The following is a 24,696-nucleotide window of genomic DNA, read 5'->3' on the forward strand; positions in this document are numbered from 1 at the left end:
GTGCCATTCTAGGCTGCCCGACACCTTGTCACCCTACTGGCCCACTGGGCTGGGGCACTGCCTCATCTTGGGTGGAGCCTGGAATTTGTTGTGGTGGAGGAAGTGGAGCTGAGACCGGTCCCGGAACACCAGAATGCCAGGAGGCTTCCCATGACCCAGAGAGTCTCCACTCCCCAGCAGCTGAGCACACCCCAAGACAGAGCCCTGGGGAGGGAGGCAGCTCTGGCCTAGGCCTCAGGGATCCCTAAACAACCTCTCAGACACCAAGAGGGTCCCTAAAGTGACAGGGACCTCTGATGACCCCACCCCTTGTTACCAACCCCCAAAAACCCTGGGGTAGACTGTCTGACCATTTACTCATAGGAAATGAGAAATCGGGTCAAATGTGGACAATTTCCTGCATGTCTCTGATGGATGTTTTCTTAAACGGTTAGTCTGTGTTTTACCTTGGTTTATTGAAAGGAATCAATTTTCAAGATTCATCAAATCAATAAGGTAAAAAGGAAAAGCAAGATCAAAGGAACAATAACAAAACATTTCATTATAACTTTGGTGACTTGGGCTCAGGAATTTCTGCGCTGGAGATGGTGGGGAGGGCTGGCTTAGAGGCCACATATATATTCACCCCATGGGGGACCGAGGGAGCCCTGGGGCCCCACCTGGTCCTGACCCAGGAGCTCAAACAGCCGTGCCTCCCCCTTGCCTGTGGCAGGAAGCTTGTCCTTTGAGTTGGAATCTGGGTCACTGTTGCCCGGCTCTGCCCATGAAGCTCCGTGGCAGGAGGCTGAGCCCGAGCTCTGATTGACACGAAAGCCCAGAGGTGTGCGGGTGGCGGAGAGCTGAGGGCAGCTCCTAAGACTCAGATTTGGAGGGTCTCTTATGAATCAGAGTTGCTGGTGTTCCCAACCCCCGGAAGAGCTGCCTGGGGCTGGGTTTGTAGACCATTAGGTCTACAGACCCTGGCCCTTCAGGAACAACTCCATTTTGGTGGTTAGGTGAAGACTCAGGAAAGAGTATATTGCTAGAGAGGCTTGAAGATGACCACCAGGGAGAAATTCCAGCCCCCCCCAAACATCTGTGTCCCCCAAAGATGTGCTTACACAGGTGTTACTGACATCTGCCCTGTGGGGTAGGGCCCAGTGGAGGAGGGGAGCTGGGCTTGAGAGCAGCCTTGAGCTTCCTGACTCCTCTTGGGCTGTGGGAGGGAAGGTACAGGGTACGGCTGGCCCAGTTGACAGATAGTGCAAAACCCACACAGGGTGCTGAGGGTGGTGGCAGGCAGCTCTTCTGGGATGGCCATTCCAGGGCCAGGCCTCAGAGACGGGCTGTGGAGGAAAGGGGGCAGAGAGAGTCCCTTTGCCCCAGTGAAACCTGGTCAGAAATGGGACATTGGGGAGGCACGGTACTGGGCAGTGGCATAGGCCGGCTTACTCAAAGGTCTCCCACTGCCTGCGGAGCTGCTCCACCGACGTGGAGGCTGGGGCCAGGGCCGGGGCTGGGCTTACTTCTTGCTTGGTTTTTCGTAGCAAATCTTCAAAGGGGTCTCTGGCCTGTGCAGGAGCAGAGGGCTGCAGGGTCGGCTGTAGACTCTGGGGTGCTCGGGGAGGCAGCAGTGGGGATTCACCAGGCCTCAGGGCCAACCCCTGCTTGGCCTCAGCAGCCCGGGCACTTGAGCGGGCCAGAGGCAATGTTCGGATCCTGGAAGGGACAACGGCTGGGGGGCCAAGTGGCTGCAGGGGGCTAGTGTGGGCACCCATTGGGATCTGGCCAAAGAGGTTGGGCATGGAGAGGGCAGAGAGGTTGGGCTGAGGCCTATGAGGGGCATAGAAGCTAGACCCAGACAATAGAATGCTAGGTGCATATGCTGGGCCCAGGGGTGCTGGAGGGGTCCCAAAAGGCCTGGCTGGTGTAGAGCTCAGGGGCATGGTGGGTGGTACTACTGGCACAGATGGGACAAAGGGATTGAGTGGTATTGGTGCAAAAGGGGTGGGTGTCACTGTTGGGGGGAAGCTGAGCTGGGGGCTGAAGGGGGTGGCTGCACTCGGGGGAGCAGGGTGCGAGGGGGTGGCGCTGCCTGTCCAGGCGGTGTTAAGTGGGTCCAGGAGAGCAAGCAGGGCATCGCTGCCTGTGCCTGCAGTTCCTGGGGCTGGGCTGGGCGGCTGCAGAAGTTCTGTGGGACCTTGGGGGACAGCTCTGGGGAGCAGCCCTGACAAGAGGGCTGGGCTCAGAGCAGCCTGTCTTTCCCGGTCCATCTGTAGCGGCTCTGAAGAGAAGTCACTAAGTGCGCCCCCAGCAGCCTGCAGCTTGGCTGGCCGGGCAGTGGGTGGCGGAGGCACGATGCCCAACTCAGGGGTCTTTCTGCCCTGTGGCCTGGGAATGGTGATGCTGCCTGGAGCTGGGATGGGGGTCTCCTCCTTGACGCTGGGGCTCAGGATGCCCTCCTGGTTCTGGGGTCTGAGAGGCGGGGCTGGGGAAGTACCAGGCAGAGCTGAGGGCGTTGTCTCCGGGGAGCTCGTGGAGGGCTTGCTGGGGATGGCCATGTCGTCCTGCCCCAGGCTCCAGAGCTTAGTGTACGGATGAGCAAGCTTCAAAGCTGCAGCCATGCCAAGGCCCCTCTCACTTCTGCACAGGTCCAGCCTCTGTGGGGAGTGAGGGAGGAACTGAGGACTGCTGCACAGTGGACTGGGAGGAGTTGCAGGTATCCAGGACACCTGCAGAGACCCAAGCCTAATCTGGAGCCCTACTGTGTCCCACAAAAGGAATACAAAGGAATCTCCTGTCCTTTTCCAAAAGCTGTGCTTGCCAAGCAGTTTCAGGAAAATGTCTCCATCCAGGGGCCCTAACAATGGCTTGGGCCTTTTTTCTGTTCAGAGAGCATGGTATCTTTGATAACCTCAAAGGGGCAAGTGTGGCTCTAGGCCTGGCTGAAGGCTCAGGAGCCAGAGAAGAGATTGAATTTGAGTCCTGAGCATGCCTGCCACTGAAGGCCATTTGACCGGGGCTAGACTAGAGCGGCTTCACTCCCAGCAGGTGGGAGAAGCTATGGATCCCAGAGACAGGGAGCTGACTGATAGTCACTGCGAGAACGATCCAGAACCCAGCCATGCAGCCACTCTCAGATAAGAATGGAGGCAGGCAGACACCCCCTGCTGTGCTGCTCTCTCGCTCCCCGCGATAGCAGCTGGCAGCATGGTGTGCTGCTCCAGATGGGGTGGGGTTGGAGTCTGGACTTAGAACAGGGGTGGGGAGTGTGGGGGTGGGGCCACTGTGACTGGGAGGACCTAACTCATCGGGAGGACACCATCAGCTACTGCGCCTTACTCCCGCCCGCCCACCAGCTCGCCCGCTGTACCTGATAGTCAAAGCTCCCTGGCTGCTCCCGTGAGTCCCTGGGGCCTCGGAGATCCTCCAGGCTCTTGGCTTGGCCCAGCGGCTGCAGTGGTGCCTCCACATCTAGGCTGCTGAAGACATCTTCTAGAAGGTCGATGCTGGCAGCTCGGTCAGGCGGAGCTGGGGCAGGTCCCCAGGGTGCCCGGACTGGCTGCTCTGGGCTCTCGGTCTCGTCACCTTCTGCACTGTCTGATTCTTTCAATGTCCGGTATGGCTGTGGCCTAGGAGGAGACAAAGCCTGGTGGATTTTCTTCTAGGGAATCTGTAGGAGCAGCAAGTGGCCCTAGCCCTGAGACACAAGGCCCAAGACCAAGGTTTTGTGGTTCTCCTAGGGCTGGATTGGGCTCCTGAGTACTACTGGTGCCTTGGATGGGATGCTCTGATTTCACTTTGAGGAGGGGGTCCAGTGCCCCAGGCCCCAAGGTCTTTGTATGTAACACATACAAACCAGGCAGGAGTGGAGGGGGCTCTGCAGGCGCACCCACACATTCCTTTGTGCCACCTGCTTCCTGAGTGGTCACCAAGCTTAGCTTTAGAGTCAGGTCCAGAGCATGGTGAACCAGGAGCCTTAGCATCTCTAGGGAAATTTCTAGGCCTCAGCGTGTATGACTTATGTTTGAGCACTGGTTCCCCTTCTGCGGAGAGTCAGTTGACCTTTGTAAATCTCAGCTGCTCAACTGCTGGTGTGATTCCATGAACAAGTACAGAGGGTATGTAGAGGCTGGTCAAACCACTGCTGGTGTGCATGGCTGCCACCAGCAACCCACCCTCTGAGTTCTGTGTAGCCACACATCAACTTTTGGGGAGAGCTGGGTATAATTAGCAGCTGGTTCCTTTTGGTTTCCCGCTGCCTTAGGGCACCACTGATCTGTGGGAAGGCAGCACCCACCCTGACCCTGTGAAGGCTGCTCAGTCAGTGCAATGAATGCCTCCCGCGTGGTGCTGGTGCTGTGGACTGAGGGCTCCCCCTGCTGGTCACAAGCAGGCTGACACCAAAGGCCCACTTAGATTAGATTAGATTAGGACGAAGTCCCAACTCCATTCATCAGACTTCTGTCACCGTACCAGAGGAAGACATGGAAACTCAGAGTTAAGTAAAACAATTCTGTGCAACACAGCACCCAGCAAAGGGTGGAATGGAAGAAAGTTTGAGGCTCTTCAGAGTCCTTTCCTCACTCTGACCAAGGACCTCAAGAGCCTTTAATCTAATCTGAGCACAAAGGAAGGATAAGGAGGCACCCTTATTTCCTAAACACAAGGAAACAGTTGTTTTAAACCCTTTTGTGTTGTGAATTAGGATGGAACAGCTCCTTCTTAAACACACAGGAAGCCCTGAACTGGCTCCGAGTACAGGCTAACGAAATGAATTTTAACCACTGCTTAAATAATGAGACACCGGGGCCCCCTGTGTCTCAGTGGTGGAATGTCCAGCATGTGAGGTCCTGGGTTCCATTCCTAACATCATAAAACGCAGGGGAACGCAGTCATTGAATTCAGAGGCCTGATGGGGGAGGCCGAGGGCAGAGCCAGTGGGAGATTCCTAAGCAGGTTGCTTTTCCTGCAGGGTGAGTGAGGCTGCCACTCCGACGAGCATATGTTGCTTCAATAGCTCTTTCTGTTCTAACTACATCAGTGGACACATTAAACCTGTGATAGCACAGGCATTCCTGCGGGGGGAAAAGCTGATTCTTCAAACATTTAAAAGAAAAAGATCAAAGAGAGAAAGAAATTACTGAAAAGGTGTGTGTGAACTCAGGGACTGTGGACTAACAGGGACAAAACACTGCTATTGTCCCAGTGAGCTGGCAGCAGGGAAGGGGCAGGGGCAGAGCAACCTTGACTTAGGAGGCCCAGGATGAAGCCATAGGGAGAAGATCTGATGCTGGGAACTTGCTAAGGTCAGAGGTCAGAGAGCTGGGAGGGGCAGAGGGGTGAGGCTAGGGAGGGAGACAAGGGCCCCTGACTGTGGAGTGGCCAGCGGCTGCCACTCTGGTAGGCTGTGGGCTCCTGGGAAGTCCATTTCTATGTAAGGTGAGCTTTCTTTTCCTTGAAAAGAAAAATGGTGTTTGGAATTTGTATACAGCTTACATTATAAAATAATATAATTAAGATGAAATTACTTTTGAGAAACTCAGGTAGGGCTGGGTGGTGGTGGTATATACCTTTAAACCCAGCACTCAGGAAGCAGAGACAGGTAGATCTCTGAGTTTGAGGCCAGGCTGGTTTAGAGAGAGAGTTCCAGGACAGCCAGGGCTACACAGAGAAACCCTGTCTCAGGGAAGGAAAAAAAAAAAAAAAAAAAGAAACCCAGGTAGACCATAACATATGTATGTGCATATGTACATATTTGGAAAGGCTCATGTATATAGCTTAGACTGACCTGGAATTTGCTATGCAGCCCAGGCAAGTCTCAAACTCATAGTCCTTCTACCTCAGTCGAGATTACATACAGATGTGTATGACCAAACATGGTTGATATGCTGGTGTTAACACTTGTTTCATGGCCTTTCTCTAAGCATCTGCCTTCCTATCTCCATGGCTTTCTAAGACGCACCGAGAAGAGGAGGGTCAGGGGTCAGGCTGACTGTGGTCGCAGTTCCACTGACCGAGTCACCTCCCCTCGTAAGGAACGGGGATCAGTGCTTCAGCACACGGACACCTTTGCTGTCACAGCCCTGTGGGGCTGGCACGAGACATGGCACCCACCCTGCCAGCTGGCACCCAGGAACTTTCTCCCCATGGCAGCAAGCAGCCCCAGTCCCCCATGCTCCCCACTGCACCCAAAGAGTCACCAGGCGGCGCCCGAGGAGCTGGAAAGAGGAAGAGAGACCATTCAAAGGGAGCAGAGAAGAAAAGGCTTTCGGTGAAGCCAGTGCTGGGGGCCTCTTTCCGGCGGCATTCCTCATCAGAGGAGTCTTCAGAGAGGAAGACGGCATAGTGTCGCAAGGGCTTTACCAGGCTGGACAAGAGAGAAAAGAAGAGGCAGTTAGGGTACCCTGAGAGCACAGGGCGGGAGAAGGCCCCAGGGCATCCACTGGGCTCGGGGGCTGGCTGCCTTCAAGCAGAGAGGAAGCTGGGTTTGCCATGTGTGCCAAGGGCTTTGAACTCTCACCCAGAATGTCTGACCTGGTTACCACTTCCAGCCGGCTAACCCTAAATTAACAATGAATGCTCACTGTTTTTTTTTTAATTCTTTATAAGATTTTATTTATTTATTGTATGTGAATACAATGTTGCTGTCTTCAGACACCCCAGAAGAGGGCATCCGATCCCATTACAGATGGTTGTGAGCCACCATGTGTTTCTGGGAATTGAACTCAGGACCTCTGGAAGAGCAGTCAGTGCTCTTAACCACTGAGCCTTCTCTCCAGCCCCATGTTCACTGCTTTCTGTTAAAAGTACTAAACACTTCCAGCAAGCAGAGCTAGGTACTGCTGGCTGAAAGCTATCTTCCCATTACACATAATGCTAATGAAGGGAATTTAAAAGCATGGCACGGTTGCTATTTTTATGTCTGAGCTCCCACACCTGTAGGCTCCATCTCTACAGTTCCAATCAGCTGGGAGATAATGTGTGGGTGTGGTGATGCAGGCCTTTAACCCCAGCACTGATAGGCAGAGGCAGGTGGATCTCTGTGAGTTTAAGGCCAGCCTGGTCTACAGAGCAAGTTCCAGAACAGCCAAAGCTACACAGAGAAACCCTGTCTTGAAAAGCAAAACAAAGAAAATGCTTGGAAAATTTGCATCTGTACTGAGCATGTGCAGCCTGTACTGTCATCACGTTCTTCCTCAACACGGCTCAACGGTGTCTACACAGCATGCATACTAGATTAGGAATAAAAAATGTAACCCAGAGATGGTTTAAAGAGTACAGGGGTGTGTGCGGCCTCTGTGCAAACACCAGGCCATTTCACAGAGCCGGCATGGGCACCCTGGATTTTGGCATCCAGCCCTGGCTCCCGGAGGATACCACAACCCTCATCTCTTGTGGGAAGCTGCACAGGAGAAAGACCAGAAAAGCCAATGCTGAAATTCCAGCGGTGCCTAGTGGGACTGTGGGTGGCCCTGCCTTTTGTTCCCGTTTCTTTTTCTACAGCATGCATATCTCTACTTCAGTAATCAAGGGGGAAAAGTTGAGGAGAAAGTGGGCTATGTGGAAGCGGCCCCCGAGAAGACCCTCTTCTGATTAGCTGCCCTCTCTGGGGTCTCCCTCGGATGCTTCTTCAGAGAGTCTTTTTCATCTGTGATGTGGAAATTAAATATTCATTGTTATAAAAAATATATCTCCCTTGTCAGCCACCTGTGTGCTCTAGCTCTATAAACAACACACACAGCCCAGAGAGTCCACTCCTGGCTCCTATCAATTATATACTGACCAGCAGTGCCCACCAGAGGTCACAGGCCCAGGAGATGAGAGAGCTCCAACTGTGGCAGGTTCAAATCCTGGCCTCACCATGAGTGCCTTTGTGACTAACACCTCTGCCTCTGTCAATGGCTGGGCTCACTGTGAGGAGACCCGAGACGGAACAGTGAAGTTTTGAGGAGACAGGAGACACAGGGTATTAGGAAGGGCCACCTGCGTGCAGGAGCAGATTTCCTGAACTGTACCTGTTGGAATTCCTTTCAGGTTGTATTTAGGGAGGGGCAACACATTAGAAACAAGTACACAAAGTCAGAGAACAGGAGGCTGGGGAGGCCCTGAGGTGGCCAGTGTTGTGACCCCCATTCCCAGAGCTAACCTGTTATCACGTAAGTAGCTCCCAGAGCCACCCACAGCCTCAGCCATTCCAGCTGTACACTGTCATTTTTTTTCACTGTCCCTGCAGGCTGGTCATGAGTTTTACCCTCAAACTGCAGCGGGGGTTGTAGCTCGCTCTGGGTCATGCACCAGGAGGTGGCAGGTGCAGGCTCGGACACTGGAGCGACATGAGGACTGGCAGTGGAGGGATGCTGGTGGCAGGACGTTCTGCGGGATGAACTGCATCACATCTGGCCTAGCACAAAACTAGGTCCCTGCTGCTCTCATAGGCACTGAGGCTAAGTAGAAGGAACAAGTTAATCCACTGCAGAATGAGTGAGGAGACATACTCAGATGCCGGAGCAACCTGCCCGTCCCACTGCCCCTGCTTCCTAGCATGGGGCAGCTTCTAACTGGTGTGGGGCAGGAAGCTCTGTTTTCCCGTCATTCTGGGCAGCTTGAGGTGAGTGCCAGGCACAGTGGGTTGCAGGCCAGCCCCTGCACTTCAGTTTGAGAACCATCTCTGAAAGACATCCTCTGTCACTCGGCTCTTGTGCCTGCCTATCCTCAGCACACTGACTGTTCTTCCATTTTGAAGACCTGACCTAACTATCACCCCCTAGGAAGGACCTGGCTTTCCCAGCTCTCCCTGGCTGTGGGTCTTGGTGCCTCATGGATCCCAGTGAATCTGGAATTCTGTTCCTGACTGATCTCAAGGCCAGGGGCTTGGCCATTGCTGCTTTTCTTCCTCCTGGGGCCCACCCACATTAGTGGACAAAGGTTTGTGGTTGAAGGAATGAGGGCTAGGATGCTGCAATCCCCTCCTCTCCCACAGCTCACAGGTTTTCTCATCACTTCAAGGCTCACTGCACCTCCTCTTTGGATTCTCTGCCTGCCTCCTGAGATGCTCAGACACAGGTATACAGGAGCAAGAGCAGACGCCTCAAGGCAGAGTTGAGGACACCACCACAGGCCCTGGGAGGGCACTGGGTGGACAGTGATGAGATCTGAGTTGCTGGAGGCAGCCTGTCATTACTTGAAGTGGCTCTGAGCACCGCACCTTAACGTGCAGGACCAGCACACTAACTTGATAGAGTGCACCTGTCATGTCATCTCCCCATGTGTCCCCACCTGCCTACTCCCGGGGGCCACTTCTTGCCTGTGTTTAAGCAGATCTAGTGCTAGCTGGGCACTGGGGACTATTGAAGAAGCAGAGAACTGAGCAGATAACCAAGCCAGGAAGCGTCTGGAGCCAGGGCCCTAGCTCAGGTTGTCCTGAGGATCACAGCACTGACCGTGGATGCACACGAGGGAATTGAAGCCCCACCCGGGAGTGCTGTGTGACCCCCAGATTTACTGTGACTGTCTCTCTGGCACCCACATATAGCGTGGTTCCCTTCCCTGGACAGAGCACAAGGTAGCAGACAGTCATTAAGTCTGTCCCATTCCCAGAGAGCTTTGAGCCTTTGTGCTGGAAGACCTTTGGTGTCGGTTGAAGTCCTGCAGCGAGGGGCACCCTTGGCACGCCCCCACAGACCGCCAGTGCAGGAAGCAGGAGAGGGAGCTTTATGTTTCAGTCCACAAGCTTCTAAGGACCTCCAGCTGGCTCTGCTGGCCAGGCCAGGCTCGGGGCTCAGGGCTCAGGGCTCAGGGCTCAGGGCTCAGGGCTCAGGGCTCAGGGCTTAGGGCTTAGGGCTCGGCAGGACTTCCTGAGTGACAGGGCAATGAAGTGAAATGTGCCATGGGATTTGGTCAGAGTGTTGTCATGTCCAAGGTTGGTGATGACTTGAAGGACTCACATGCTGTCCATACAATTTCTCACTAATTCGACATGACAAAGAAGCCAAAGCTCAGAGAGGTGGAGTACCTTGCCTGGGGTCACACAGCCCTGAGGGTGGTGCTATAATGGACTCTGTATAGGCCTGTCTCTAAACACCACAGGGTCCTGCCACCTGTTTCCTGGAGCTAAAACAATGGAATGAGAGGCAGGGGGTTTCCCCTTCCACTTTTAATGAAAGGTGAGGTTTCAAAATAAACTTATTTAAATTCAGCTGCTCATGTTCTCCCATGAAAGATACAGTCAGATATTTGTCAGGGATAAAGGACGAACCATCGAAAACGTCCAGGTTTAAATTTTTTATTAGCTTAAGGCAGAATATAAAAAAATTGTACCTCTTCCCTCATTAACCCAATTCAGCGACTACCCTGCAGTCTGCCCCCCACCATTTGCCTGGATTTTATTACACACAAAGGGGCTGTCTGGGAAAAGGCAGGCCTCCCTGAACTTGGCTACCCAGCAAGGGCTGGTATGTCGCAGCGAGGGAGGCTCTGTCCACCATGGCTTGGGCCTATCATCCTGCTGCCCCTGCCTTGTCCACCTGCGGTGGAGTTCCCTGTGGATGATCGGAGCCCTTTCTAATGTTTGGTTTAACGTGTCGCTGGTTAGCGTGCGCGTGTGACAGTGGTGACAGGCGAGGCTGTTCCTTTTTAAATACCATGTCAGAGACACGGCGTCAGGAAGCCGGGATGTGCTCTGTGCTCTCTGCTGCTCCGGATCGCGCTGGCTTATTTTTTAATGAGGAAGATCTACATCTCGAGAGTTTTTTATGTGTCACATCGCGTGGACAAATCAGCCGCACGTCACGCTGGCCTGAAATGAAGTGCTGACAAATGTAGATGTTTCAAATTTAATTGACATTTAAATGCACTTGAGATAAAGTGGGAGGAATCATCCAGGCCTTGGTCTCCTGAGGTAATGAAGGGACACTGTGACCCTCTGGCACAGGGTCTGCACTTTGTAAATGCTCTGGTTGATTTGTGTTCCTCGGTGGCACAGCCCTGGTGGGGTACTGTGTATAGAAAGGCACTGTACAAGGTCCACCCATCCACTCTCCACCTCCTTTCCCTTTCTTTCAACCTTGGCAAAACCTCTGCAAATGGAGATGCTCTTGTCTTTCAGAAAGTCTGAGCAGAAAAGTGAAATATTCACCAAGGTCTTTGCATGGTTCTGAGTAAGTACTGGCGCCCCTGCTGCTGCCCACACTGCTTCATAGGATGATGCTGGGCACCTCTGAGTGGTGTCATCCAGCCAGCCTTACCTACAGTTTCCAAATCTCTTCAACCCCATGACACAGGGCCAGTGTCACAAGGTTGGCAGTGGCTGAAAAGCAGAAGGGGCTCTGAAGCAAGGCTGCGTCCTGGGAGCGGGACCTGGAGCTGTTTCAGAGTAAGGGCTGCTGTGCTGAGAGGGGAACTATATGCACAGGCACCTCTGTGCTCAGTTTCATGAATATCTGATAAGGAACAAGGGTCGCTGCCATCACCAGTCACCATCAGAACAAGGGTACTCTGCGGTCTGTGATAATTCCTACTGTCATCAGCCAGAATCCAGTGGAGATCAGGGTACCCAGGGCTCACAGACTCTCCAGTGAGGATCCCTGGACAATGGTCTAAACTCTGCACTTTGATCCTGAGTAGAGTAAGTGTGGCTTGACGGCCAGGGTGCTTCCAAGAGCATCAAGGATAGGAGTATTCAGGAGAGGGAGGACCTGGGGCTAGGGGCCTCAGAGTAGCATTAGGATGGATGGCTTGGGTAGGCTGAGGTGCTGTGTGGCCAGGTGGCTGGGCTGCATCAGGAACAGCAGACTTTTCCAGTCTAATATATACTGTCTAATATACTAATGTGCCATCCTTCCTTCCAATGGAATTCTCTAATGTCCACATGACATTAGAATTGTGGTCTCAGCATGGCCTGAGATAGTCCTTGCCAAGTTACGAGGTGGACACACACAGGAATAAGACATTGTTACTCTTTGGGGTCTGTGTTGGAGATCGGGAGAACGGAGACACCTACCTCAGCCCTTCCCCCTTAGGACAACCATGTCTGCCCGAGGACCATGGCAGCAGTGAGCAGATAGGGCAATGGTAGTCCTAGGTGTGTGGTTCAGTCTCAGGGCAAGCTGCTCCACTTGCTAGAAGGTTGGCTCCTTTGTATTTGAGAGGGGCTCACACTGTCCTGGCTAGGCTCAGGATGGTTAGCCAAGATGCGTGAAGGGGCTGGGAATACAACAAGCTATGGAGCCAGGGTGCCATGGACTGTGTGAGAGGCTGGAGCCTCAGCTAAGTGGTAAAGCCTTTCAAGGCCGACTCCTAGAGGCGTTCCCTCTAGTGACAGTAGATGGAAACCACTTCCCTGTGTGTTGGGAGAGTGCTGTGCACGTGAAACACTGCTGTCTCCAGTCACCATTAGCCATTGTCAGTGGGGGCAGAGGTGGGGGTGGCAACACCACCAGCTTAGACACTCTTGGATGAGGGCTCCTGTTGGTTCTCGCTTTTCTAATCCTGGTTCCAGTGCCTCATCTGGCTTCAGGCTTTTCTTTGTCTCTACCACCCAGAATCCACTGGGGAGGGCAGTGAGTCAGGTCAGGGGCCTCTCACTCTGCTAATTGGGTCTGCGACCTTCTGTGAGGGTGTTTGGACTTCTGGTTGCTCAGGCAGTGGGTATTGGCAGCCTGCCAGGGGGTAGCACCAAGACAGCTGCCCCTGCCCCCTGGGGCCTAGGCCCAGCTGGCATCCTGGAGACTTGCTGCTGGGCTGGTGGCAGCTCCGCTCTGGCAGGGTCAGAGGAGGCGAGGTACAAGCAGCTTCACAGTCACAGTCCACACACACCTGGCATACAGTGACTGTTCATTAGGTGTTTGTGGGTTGTTTACTGGCAGCTGGTTGATCTCCAGGGTTAGTGGACTGTGAGGGGCAGGCATCTGTCTTCACCAGTTCCTCTATTCCTCCATTCAGGAGACACCTTTGAGCACAAGTCTGGATAAGCACTGGTTTGGCAGTCAAAGTCAAGGTTGAAGTACACAATTTCTCCATGGAGAAGCTCAGAGCACAGGTATGTGTATGTGCATGTCCATGTGTGCACAGATGTGCGTGTTTGTGTGCGTCTGCCTACATGCACACTTCTATAAACATGTGCCTTCAAGTGTATATGAGATATTCAAAAGAATTTTAACAGTGTAGGTTCACACTGGGGTCTGGGGCACAAGAATGAAAGTTTGTGGTCCTATGTGACCATCCAGGTGTTCTGGAACTGAGACTGGCACTTGCTGAAGAGGTGAGGAGGAATGGGAGGTCATGTGTCCCCTAATTTAGGATGTGACTATGGCTTCTCTGGATACCTTCAGGTGGTGGAGAAGCCTTGGCACCTCAAGAGGTGGTGGGCTGGGATGCCACCCTGAGCATGGGGAAGTCCATCTGTGTACCAGGCTTCTGTCCAAATGACTAACTCCAGCGTTGGGGTAGTTCTGGGCTCCACTGAGATCCGACACCAAGGGATGTGAGGCGTGTCCATTGTGCTAGGGTAGCCTGTCTACAGTAAAGCACATCGGCACAAGAGGACTGTTCTGAATGCAGACTTTGGTCATGGTCCTCCCCAAATGCTTGTGGCAATGGCTTCCGATGTTTTCACCTTCTGAGGCCTTGGTGCAGGCTCCATGGAGTATACTTGAGACAAATGCCATTGCACACTGCTGTCCCTTAGCAGTGTGGGCTCCACTCAGGGCAGACTGTCTATGCAGCTGGCACACCTGCAGTTGTCCCCACCTAGAGAATGTCCAGTGCTGCTGGCTGCCCAGAACCCACGGGCTGCATGTCTGGCAGAAGGGATGAGGCAATGTGGTTCCTGTCTACTGAGTGGACGGGACAGACATCTTCTTCCAGCACTGATGGATGGCTTAGTCATCAAGAGGTAGGATTGAAACCCAGCTCTGCTACTAACTAGCTGCATAACCACCCCATAACCAGCCCTGCTCCTAACTAACTTGCTGAGTGACCAAGGGCAGGATCAAACTCATGAACTTTCATCCATTATCATAAAACACAGTTCAAATCCCCCTCCTTCCAATTTCTCATTTGGATGTAATGAAAAGTCATGTGTAAAGTGCCTACACACACAGCCCACAGGGAATGGTAGTGTTGGTCCCATGTCTCATAGTGACATAAAATGAGAGAAAGCTTAGCAAGCAGGGGTATTACCCCAGGCTCTTCCTTCCTCCTTAAAAAAAAAAAAAGATTTATTTACTGATTTTATGTATAAGTTCTCTATCTGCATGTATACCTGTATGCCAGAAGAGGGCATCAGAACCCAGTATAGATGATTGTGAGCCACCATGGGTTGCTGGGACTTGAACTCAGGGGCAGGGTTAAGAAGGAATACCTGCTTTACACACATGCCTGTAGTCACAAATGACAGAAATTATCAAGATACAAGGGACAAGTCCATATATACTGAGGAACTCCAAAACTGTAACCAGGCGAAGCCTGGAGGGCATTCTGTACAAATGCTTATGTGCAGCTGAGTCAGAGCTATGGGATCAGAGCGAACTGGTCTCCTTCCTGACCTCTAGGTGGTCTCTGAGGCCACTGCATCATTCTGACAAGCAAAACTGGTAGGAGAAGAAAGCAGGCTTATGGTTCCCTGGTTGGCTGAATCTGGGCTCTTCTTTAGAATGAGGGAACTTAACTAAGGTTGAAGCAAGTAGAATCTGTATCTGCATGTGACTGGAGAAACAAGTCACACAGTCTAGAGAGCTTGGAGGGTAGGTGGTCAGAACAGGGCACTCCACTGCCATCTGCAAGTCTCTAACCGCAGGTCCCATAGTTGGCCCTACTGCTGCACATGAGGATGAACCAGGGCTATACACAGATGATGTCCCTTTACATTCTCAGCCACTCAGTGAGGACTACTGCCCCTGATCCCCCTGCAGCCTTCTAGTAGGGGATAAGAGGGGACAGCTGGAGATCAATGTGTCACTAGGCCCTTGCCTCGGTCGCACATGTGCCGAGGCCAGAGGCTAACATCAGATGTCATCCCCTACTGCTCTCTATATCATCATTCTCAGATGGTCTCTCTCTGAGCCCACAGCTCACTGGCTGGCTAGACTGGCTGGCCAGTCCCCCCAGTGCTATAGTCTGACACCAGGCTTTAGTGAGGGTACTGGGGACCTAAACTCAGGTCCTAATGCTTACTGAGCCATTTCCCCAGCCCTTAACCTCATGTTAATCAGTGAATGGTGACTGAAAAACAGACTTTCCCCCCAGAAATCTTTTGAAGGGCTTATCCAAATGCTAAGAAATGGTCCAAAGGGGCTAGAAAACCTTAATTCAGGAAGGAGATGTCATTTTGGGCCATGTAAGTCAATAGATGAGTCAGCATGGGAACCCCTCTGACGGCATCTTAATGTGTGCCTCGCAGTTCTTCAGCCATGCCTACCGAATGGACAGTGAATTCATATATGGAGCAATGTGTCATGCAGCAAAGGGAGAAACGGACCTCAGCCGAGAGCTCTGGCTGCGCTAGAACTAGGTGGACCTCAGAGTGCTCAACTCCTAAAAGGCTCCAGCCTGCTGACCAGAGAGAACTATTGAATATGCTGAAATTCAGGGACAGGCAGAAGGTGAGAGGCTGCAGCCCGAATCCTCTGAGAGCCCAGTGCACTTTGATATGCCCAGCAGAGATAAAGAACTAGGACTCAAGACAAGTCACAGTGGATCAAAGGGCCAGGTCCTGAGTCCACGTGTGGCACCAGGAACCACCGTCCACAAAGACCACTAGATGCTGGCTCTGCCTCCCAGCCCCTCTTTCCAACTCTCCCAACATGCAGCTGACAGATTGGTGGCGCTGTTTTCCTTCCCTTCCAGAACAATATTTGAGGAGTGTGTTTTATTAAAATATTTTCCACTGGATGCTTCCTGTGTTTCAAGAACTTGGTCCTGCCAGCTGGAGCTGGTGACAGTTGAGAGAAACACATCCAAGTGCTGTTGTGACATGGCATTTGGAAATGGAGGAGCATGGGGGGGTGTTAGGGGATGGCAGCACGGAAGAGATGCAGGAAAACACCCGGGTGGCACCAAAAATGTCATTGGCATGATGAGAACACAGCCTCGCCTCTTCCTCATTAAGAAAATGTGAAGAGAAACCCTAGCGATGACGTCTTAGAACATCCTCTGCTACCCGCTGGCCAGCCTGAGCTGCAGTGAGGTGTCTTTTGATTCCTGTCACTGTGTTTGCCAGCCCTCTGAACCAGCCCCCCACACTCTTGCCCAGTTCATCTCAACTTGATGCTTTCTGGAAAGAAATCTAAGACAGGCACATTACATGAAAATACTGAAGTGATGCGACCAGGCTAAGGCAATTACCAGGAGGAGCTACCTTCTTGACACAGCCGGCTTTTTGCACACACTAAAGCATTACTCCTGTCACTGGGTACAGCATAAATGAATGTGCTTGGTGAGTACAATCTCTAATCAGAACCACAAAGTGGGGAATGCATTTCCACAGGATGTGAACTGCTGCCAGTCTGGTGTGTGTATGTGTGTGTGTGTGTGATGTAAGGATATCCTTAATTTATGACTCAATATCTACAGGTCTGTGGCCTTTATCCCAGGACACTTAGATCAGCTATGAAGAGGTAGCTAATTCCTTTCCCTTCAAGAGAAATCTTTAAGGCAAGAGGAAACCCAGAGCCATGCAGCATTCTCACCACAAGGGGGCAGTAATAATCCATGGCAAAGGAGATGTCCCTCAGTATTTCCACCACACCAATGTGTAGAGCCCAAGTTAAATCTGCCCTAACTTGAGGTATCCCCTCCACAATATCTCACATATCCAAGCATCTCCAGAAACACATGTACATTTTCCCACTCTGGTGTTCTATAACCATCTGAATGGTTAAGACCATCTAGGAAGGCTGGGTCTATAAAGCAGAGGATTGTGGGAGAAATGAAGTACACAGAGGTAGGCCATAGCCTGACATTTTGGAACCATTTCTTTTTTTGGCACCAGTTCTTTGTAAAGAGAGGCATTCTTCCCTTCCACACAAAGAATAGTTTTTTTCCCCCTTCAGTTCTCAAATGACCCTAGGCCAAGATGGATCTGTGATATCTACGGTATTTCTAAAGATAATCAAGGAAGCTGGTGAGTAGTAGAGTCTACAGCTATGTGCACCCAGACAAGGAGAAACAGTGTTTCTTTCTCCATGTGGCTCTGGAGTTGGAACTGTCTACAGCTTTTGACCTGGCAGGCTCTGTCTCCCATCTATCTAACAGCCACTCAAGATGTGACCAAAGCTGGTTCTAGGCTGGGTCTCAAAGGTACCCTAGGTCAGGGGGGAGTTTGAAGGAAAGGCCTAATAGCACAAGTGCTATGGCTGAGGAGACACCAAGGGTAAGGATGTCTTCTGGATAAGCTCATGCCAAGGAATCTTTGAGGAGCAGCAGGCCTGCAATGGGGCTGGCTTTGAAGGCCTCTTTGTCGAGGTAGCTTACTCTCACCTGTGGACTCTACATCTTTAGTGCAAGATGCCCGGGGCCTTCTGTGGAATGTGACTGAGCGCCTTTGAGCTGCACCACTCAAAGCACAGCCCAGGGTTCTGATATGACAATAGAGGCTCAGACCCTGACACCAATGACCAAGCTCGGATCCCTGTCTGACCGCCTTATTTAACACCTGCTCAGCATTTCAAAGGAGCCTCCAAGAGGAAGGCTGGGGCCACATGCCTGGTCACCACAGAGCTCTGGGGAGAGGTGAGAGCGGGAGCAACGGTACTCACTGATCAGGGCTTGAGACCGATGTCCTCCGGCCGTCCACAGTGATGTTGCTCTTGGGTCTCTTGACGACATGTGGACGAGGCGGTCGGACCTAAGGATGAGCATGGGGAAATCCCCAAGAAGGAGTTAAGTTATAACATCCCCACAGGACCACTGTGAGCATTTGGGTAAACAGCCCCGGGGCTTGGTTACAGGCTGTCCAGGTCTGGGCTATCATGGTCTCCTGCTTATCACTGGAACACCAGCACTTACCACAGTGTGTAGATATGCTCTCTGGAACTTAAGCCAGAGAGGCTCTCCTCATCTGCACACCCAGTGGCCTCTCAGAGCTATCTAAGGTGTGAACAACATGGGAGGCAGAACAGCAATACCCTATTCATGGAATTCAGAAGTCTGTGTGTGGAACAAAGAGGTGCCACTCACATTTGTTTGGGGTGGGGGTCACACTCAAAATACTCCTTTACAGCTGAATTACAGGATACTTATTTTCCTCTCTAAAGGGAAAGGGGGAGCAACTGACATCTCCAGTGGGCCCAGCTAAGCCATCCTCTTTCTCAGGGCACCGCATGCCCTGTCTTCCAGTGGGACTCAAGTGGATGCTGCACGAAGCACAGCTTGAGGGGGGAGTGGGCACACGGGGGCATTGGCAACTTCCTACATTCCCCTCCTACTACACTGTGGGTAGACGGGTTATTCTGAGCTGCTGCCTCTGAATACCACAGTGGAGCCACAGAAGGAAGGATGCCCCCTTGCTTGTCCCACCAGAGCCCATGGTGGATGTTAGGCTGTGAGTTTCTGGGTACTCTTAGAATGTGTCATCTGGTCTAATCAGTATTATGTGACTTTATGTGTGGTACCATCACCTCTGACCACTTCTAATGTCAAAGAGATTCAGGGAGAGAGCTGAGAATGTCTCTCTGTGGTCTTGCCGTTCATGCAGACGAGCCAGCATTGCAGCAGGAATAGGGAGTGCTTTCTCTGCAGCTGCAATGAGACACTGCCTGACAAGCCGGGAAAGACTGCACACACTGCATTACCTACTGCCCTTCTTCAGAACAACCCTCCTCCAGCCCCCAGCCCCCAGCAACTGGTGGATGACACGGAACAATGGCTTAGGAACAAGATCACAGAAGTTGGCTGCATACAAGACCAGTCTTGATAGAGTCTCGTGGAGCCCTCAGGTCTGCGCACGTCTGACCAAACCAAAAATTTTCCTGTGGAGCGGCCAGTCTGAGCTCAGACTTCTTTGGCAAATCAGAGATGTGGTAAAGGCCAAGAACATTCCACAAAACATGTAGTCTTCCTCCATGGGGTTATTGTTAAGACTTAACTACAGGGGGTGGCTAACACACTGGTGTGAACGGCACAGAGTGTGGGCTCCAGAAATGCCTGCCTGCTCCTTTGTGACCGAGATGCCCCCTTTTATTAATAGCAAAAGGAAGGGAAGGAGAAGATGGATTGCTATAGTCTTAACCCTGTGAGGTGCCTGGCACATAGTGGGACCTCAGCAAGATTTGTAGACAGGCCAGTGTTACTGTCTGGAAACTAACATCAGTAAATCCTGTTGTGGTTGTCATTGTTATTAGAAAGGTGCCTGCCACCCAACAGACATTTGGCCAACATTTGCCAAATAAATACATGGTTATATCTGTTCCCATTCTCATATGAAACTGATTTGTCCAGCAAGGCCCCCTGGACCCCCGAGAGTCCGCCTGCAAAAGAGGAGAATGCAGCTGGGTGGAAGAGCTCTCCTGCCCTGGCCAGGGACCTGGGGACTGAGTTCAGGAAGGTCAGACACTGTGGCCTGCCAGCTTGTCCCACACAGGGCTGTTCCTTACTACAATGAAGACAGGTTAAGAATGTGAACTTGCTACTGAAATGGGGGGATTAAGTTTGTGGCAACTTCAACTGAACTTGCAACGTGGTGAAACATGGGGAAAAAGAACAACAGAGCTAATTAGACGAGCTGAGCTGTCAGAGTGCTGCTGAATGGCTCAGCGCCAACAAACAAAAGGAATGGGTTGGCAATCAGCAGGATCGATGGAGGAGACTGCTTCATTAGGGATGATAAAACAGACAGAGGAGGGAGAGGAGCGAGGGGTGAGGGAGGGTGGGAAAGACACAACGGACTAGAGATAGTCACCCCTGTGGTTACAGATCCACCCAGAGTCACACATTCCTCACTGGTGTAGGATTATCATTACAGACAAACACCCAACTGTACCAGGGCTCAGAGACTGCAGTGTATATACAGTTTCACAAACAGACATCCACAAAGGCATGCATAAGAGGTAATGGTGTGTTCTCCCTCCCTCTCTCCCTCCCTCCCTTTTTCCTTCCCTCCCTCCCCCCTCTTTTTTTCTCTCTCCCCCTCCCTTCCCCCCTTTCTTTCTTTCTCTCATTCATACACACACACACACACACACACACACACACACACACACACACACACACACACACACACACACACACCATGCAGGGGCAGGCCACAGCCAGGCCTAGAGACATACAGACAACTGGTTTAATCACAGACAATGCAGATACACCCCACTGTACTTCAGCAGAGCCACCCCTCTTCTGTGGGGTGCTTAGGAAGGGTGGAGTCTGGGCGGAGGGAGAAACCACTCTCATACACAACAGGGGCTGGCCCGCCATTGCTAAGATCTCAGCAGCACCAGGGGAGAGAATGCTAAACAGGGCTTTCCAGATCTGTTCTGGGGACTAGAGGGGAAAGTTGGGAAGCCAGCCAATTCCCCACCGGATTCAAAACCTGAGAAATCTAAGTCGGCAGGGTTAAGTGTGTATTGAATACAAAAGCACCAAGTACATTTGATTTTAATGGTGAGCAAGAAATAATAAATAGAGAGCTTATAAAGTGCTTCACATGTGGGCCCACAGCAGCCTGCCTCTCCCTTCTCCCTGGTGGCTCCAGCCACTGCCCTTCATCAGGAGACACCAACATGATTTTCTTTTGCTCTTTCTTTCCCCTTATTAAGAAGACCCCCTCGGATCCTCTGGTCAGAGCCAAGCTCCAGCCACAGGTGCTGGGCTACACAGTCCCTCCTGTCGAGGCTGAGTGCCCACCGTCCTGTGTTTCTGCCACCCAGGCCAGTAGCTGTTGTACTTAGCCATGTTTATAGCAAATCCTGACATGGAATCATGTCATGTGGTCCTCTCCATGACCCTTGGGAGTTCCATGATCCAGTTCTCCCTAGTTTCTTTCCACCCAGTGTGGACTGGTGTCTATGGGACATGCTGGCATGAATGCATCCAGAATAAATAATAGTCCCTGTGGCCTGGGGACCCTGGGCACCATACAACACATCTTGTACCCTCCTAGTTTGTCTCTCAGTGGGTACTTGCAGAAGAGGGGGAGCCCAAGAACATGGCCAGTGAATTACCTCCTGCCCTAGCTAGGGGCAGAGGCAGACACTACCTAGTCTTCATTTGGGACAACACTGCTTCCTCAAGTTCTCAGATGCTTGGGCACCCTACAGTTTATCCACTCTCCACAATAGTAAGACTAAAGTTCACCAGAGCTCTCTAGTACTTGCTTTTTTCTCAGAGAGCTACCCTATCTTGAATCACATTGAACCCCTGGCTGTCCAGGAGCCTAGGCCTATAAAGTTGCCTGGAGCTCCCCACCAGCTACCTATGGCTGCCAGAAGTCATGTGTTGAGAACTCGCGAGGTAGGTCTGGTCTCAACGGTCAGCTGGTCTCTTACTGTCTCTGTAGTCTTGGCTATGAACTAGCGAAATGACATCTGCCTTCTGTGGATGGAACAAGAAGAGGTGAGATATGGAGTACCTAGCTCAGTCCTGGGCACATTTAAGGGTGCTTATATTTCCCAGTTCTTACCCCTGCCATGACAAAATCCTTCCCAGAGACCTACAGGAAGTCCATCTGGCCAGAGCTCAGTTAATTTTTCCAACTGAAGTCTCTGTGTCAGTCCTGTGTGCTGAGGTCGTCTCATTTCCATAGAGACAGAGGCGTAGGGAACTGGGGACACTAGAAGGGACCTACATTTCTATAGTCTGATGATCCTTGGTAAGGGTTAAGGTACCAAACATCTTTTCTGAAATGGGTGACCATAATACTTAGTACACAGCACTACTGTGAGGCCCAGGTGGGATGAGGTCCCCCACAATGGCTCAGTCCCTATAACATCCTAGGCAGACAATGGCTTCTGATAAACTGAGCCATTATTTAGAAGTAGTAAGGTGGAAAACCTGTTAGAGAAAATGCCTTCCAAATATCATCCGTGTTCACCTTTACAGAAGGCCATTGTGAATGAGGGCCTGGTATACAGCGGAGGACGGTGGGTCAGATAGCTTTTGTCCTTGCCCAGTGTCATATACCCTCAGCATTCAGTCCAGATGATGAATCCCCAATCCACACTGCCAAGGTTTATACCGAAACATTTGCTATATTATATGAGTTGGACCCAGAAGTATTTCCTGTCCCCTAAAGTGTGTCTTTTTGCTGCTTGTTCCTTCCTTCTGATGACAGGAAGTAGAAATTCCAAACCGTTGGCAGCTCTGCCTCCTGGGGTTTGTGTTGATCCCATTTTTATAGGGGTACTGAATGGCTCCACCACCTCATATGGCTGGATGGTAGACTCCCAGCTTACAGATGGAACTATTTATACTCCCCTTCCCTAACCCAAACCTTTAACTTCTGCACTCAATCGGGAAGAGAAGAAACAGAACCACAGGACATCTGACATTCACCCAGCCAGTAGCTACCCAATGGATGCTGGACATGTCCACCATGGATTCAAACAGGCGTAGGCTTATCCTGGCACAGCATGGTCTCTGTGCCTCCATAAGATGGCTCTGGAGGGATGTACTGGGAAGGGCTTCCACACTAGTTTTTTGAGGTCTCTGACCCCTCTTTTTGTAGCTGACTCCTGTGCCTAGGCATGGCTGCCTCGGACAATAGACTAGTAATCCTTCCTGAAGCAGCCCCAACGATACATCCTAGTAGGCTTCTCACTCTGATAAAGTTACATCCCACTGTGGACAAGATCTGTGTCCATGGGGAAAGAAGCTCACAGATGCTCAGCACTGATGCCAGGAGCCAAACCGAGGACCCTGCTCACGTCAGGCAAGTATTCTATCATGGGGCCATGTCTCCAGCCAAGGCATTTCTCTTTAAAACACATGGGCTTTTCTCCATGGCCTTCTCTGTTCGCGGATGTTGGTGGTTGGTACTGACTTTGTTCTGCTTTCCTAGCCTTCCTCAGTACTTTTTTGTGGGTAGGCATCTCTCCTCACAGAGCTTAGCAGGGGATAGTACCTGCATCCATTTAACAGGGCACTATGTTTTCTGCTCTTGGGAAGATACAGCGAGAAAGATATTTTCCAACCAAGACCGAGGGAGAATAAGACCCCTGCTGGCAGACGGCGGCTTCCTCTGTGAGGAAGAGGCATTTGCAGTGAGCCATTAAAGCTCAGTGGCTAGGAATACAGCTCTCCCTGGGAGATTCGCTTAAATGATGCGAAGCTGCACACAGCAGCCTGGCTACCCATGGCTCCAGCCTGCAAGTCACTGAGCTGATTCAGAAAAAGGAGAGAGAAGCCAGGAATATGCACGTTCCAGCTCATGCCACGTAGCAGGGAGAAGCTGAAAAACCCATTTCCCAGTTTCCTTGTGCCAGGCAGGAGAGTCCACACTCTCAGGTTTAGTGAGGCCAGGGGAGTGGGAACAGGCAGTGTTAGATGGGGAGAACACACCACCGGCTACTCACGGGCCTTGAGCGCTGGATCTTGGGAGGCGGCGGCCGAGAGGGATGGAGTCTTTGTTGCTGCATTAAAGTGGAAACTTAAAACATCAGTTCACATCAAGATGGGCCTTATGCATCTCTACACACGGCCTGGGAAAAAGTCTCGAGGTATCCACACTAGAGCCTGGAGTCTGTGGGGTCCCCTCTGCTCCTCACCCACACCGTCCTGCCCTCTGGCTGCTACCTTTCTAGTTCCGCCTCCTCTCTGGCCTGGATCATCACAACTGTCTCAAGGATCCCTTGCTCTGATTTGCATTTTCTTCTCAGGTCAGGGAGATTTTGTAAACTGCAGCATGATACCACACCACACCACACTACACCACACCCACTTTCAAAACCATCAGTTCCTGACCTCAGTTGGCATGCCTAGATTCCGCTAGCAGCACTAATGTAAATATTTCCCAGAGTTCAACAAGACCTTCAAGTGGCACTGGGCTCTGATGCCTCCTTCCTACCTGCCCCTAGAGGAGGAGTGACCTCCCTATTCCGACTGACCTGGCAAATGTGGTCTTGACCTTCACAGCCCAGTGCAGGTCAGATACTGTCTCCAGTACTGTAAGTGCGCAGAGCCTCTGTTGACACGTGACTGGCTTATGGGAAAGCATCTGGCCCACTAGCCTCATGCTCTCATTTTAAGCAGTCTATTTCTTGGAGGGATCTACTGCTGTGCCTGCAGGAGGGTGAATGGGACTTGGGGAGGAAGGAGTCTGCTCTGCTGAACAAATACAATTTGAAGAACACGTTTGGCTTTGGCAGTCATGATGTGGATCAACCGTGGCCTAACTTCTCAGCTTTTCTCATGAAGCTTTCTCTCTAAAGCCAGATTTTGTCCTCTCAACAGTCTGACATGTCTTGAACACAAGTAGGAAAAGGCAGGCAAAGCAAGGGACAGAAAAGATCTAAGTTCAAGACTGAGGACCTCTAGTTAGCTCTCATCCAATCAGTCACTTGATTCACAAAGCTATGCCACCATTTGATAATGACTACGCCAGACATGGCCAGCACAGGAGCCAATGTCCACAGGTGGACATTCAGCACCAAGATGTGCTAAAAGTGTAGAATATACACTAGATTTCAGAGACTTAGAACAGAATGTAAAACATCTCATTACTAATTTTTATACTGATTTCATGTTGATGGGAATACTCTGGGAACTTTGGGTGAAATATTATTAAAA

The 24,696-nt window shown here is 51.6% G+C and overlaps 1 protein-coding gene across 9 annotated transcripts in view; it reads right to left on the reverse strand.

The window, feature by feature from the left end:
- Nucleotides 1-436: 436 nt before the first annotated feature.
- Dennd1a (DENN domain containing 1A) overlaps nt 437-24,696 on the reverse strand; it is a 480,683-nt gene continuing 456,423 nt past the window's right edge. For 6 of the 9 annotated variants that reach the window (XM_052182388.1, XM_052182389.1, XM_052182385.1 and 3 more), the window contains 5 exons: nt 23,484-23,540; nt 17,736-17,824; nt 6,221-6,349; nt 3,353-3,611; nt 437-2,639 (listed from right to left, as the gene is read on the reverse strand). In XM_052182388.1, the coding sequence (XP_052038348.1) occupies nt 1,428-2,639; nt 3,353-3,611; nt 6,221-6,349; nt 17,736-17,824; nt 23,484-23,540 (1,746 nt within the window). In that variant the 3' untranslated portion in view covers nt 437-1,427. The remainder of the gene's footprint in view (nt 2,640-3,352; nt 3,612-6,220; nt 6,350-17,735; nt 17,825-23,483; nt 23,541-24,696) is intronic. The other 3 variants (XM_052182387.1, XM_052182390.1, XM_052182391.1) reach the window with 3 other exon arrangements.

The sequence above is a fragment of the Apodemus sylvaticus genome, chromosome 5 (genome assembly GCF_947179515.1).
Source record: "Apodemus sylvaticus chromosome 5, mApoSyl1.1, whole genome shotgun sequence".
NCBI lineage: Eukaryota > Metazoa > Chordata > Mammalia > Rodentia > Muridae > Apodemus > Apodemus sylvaticus.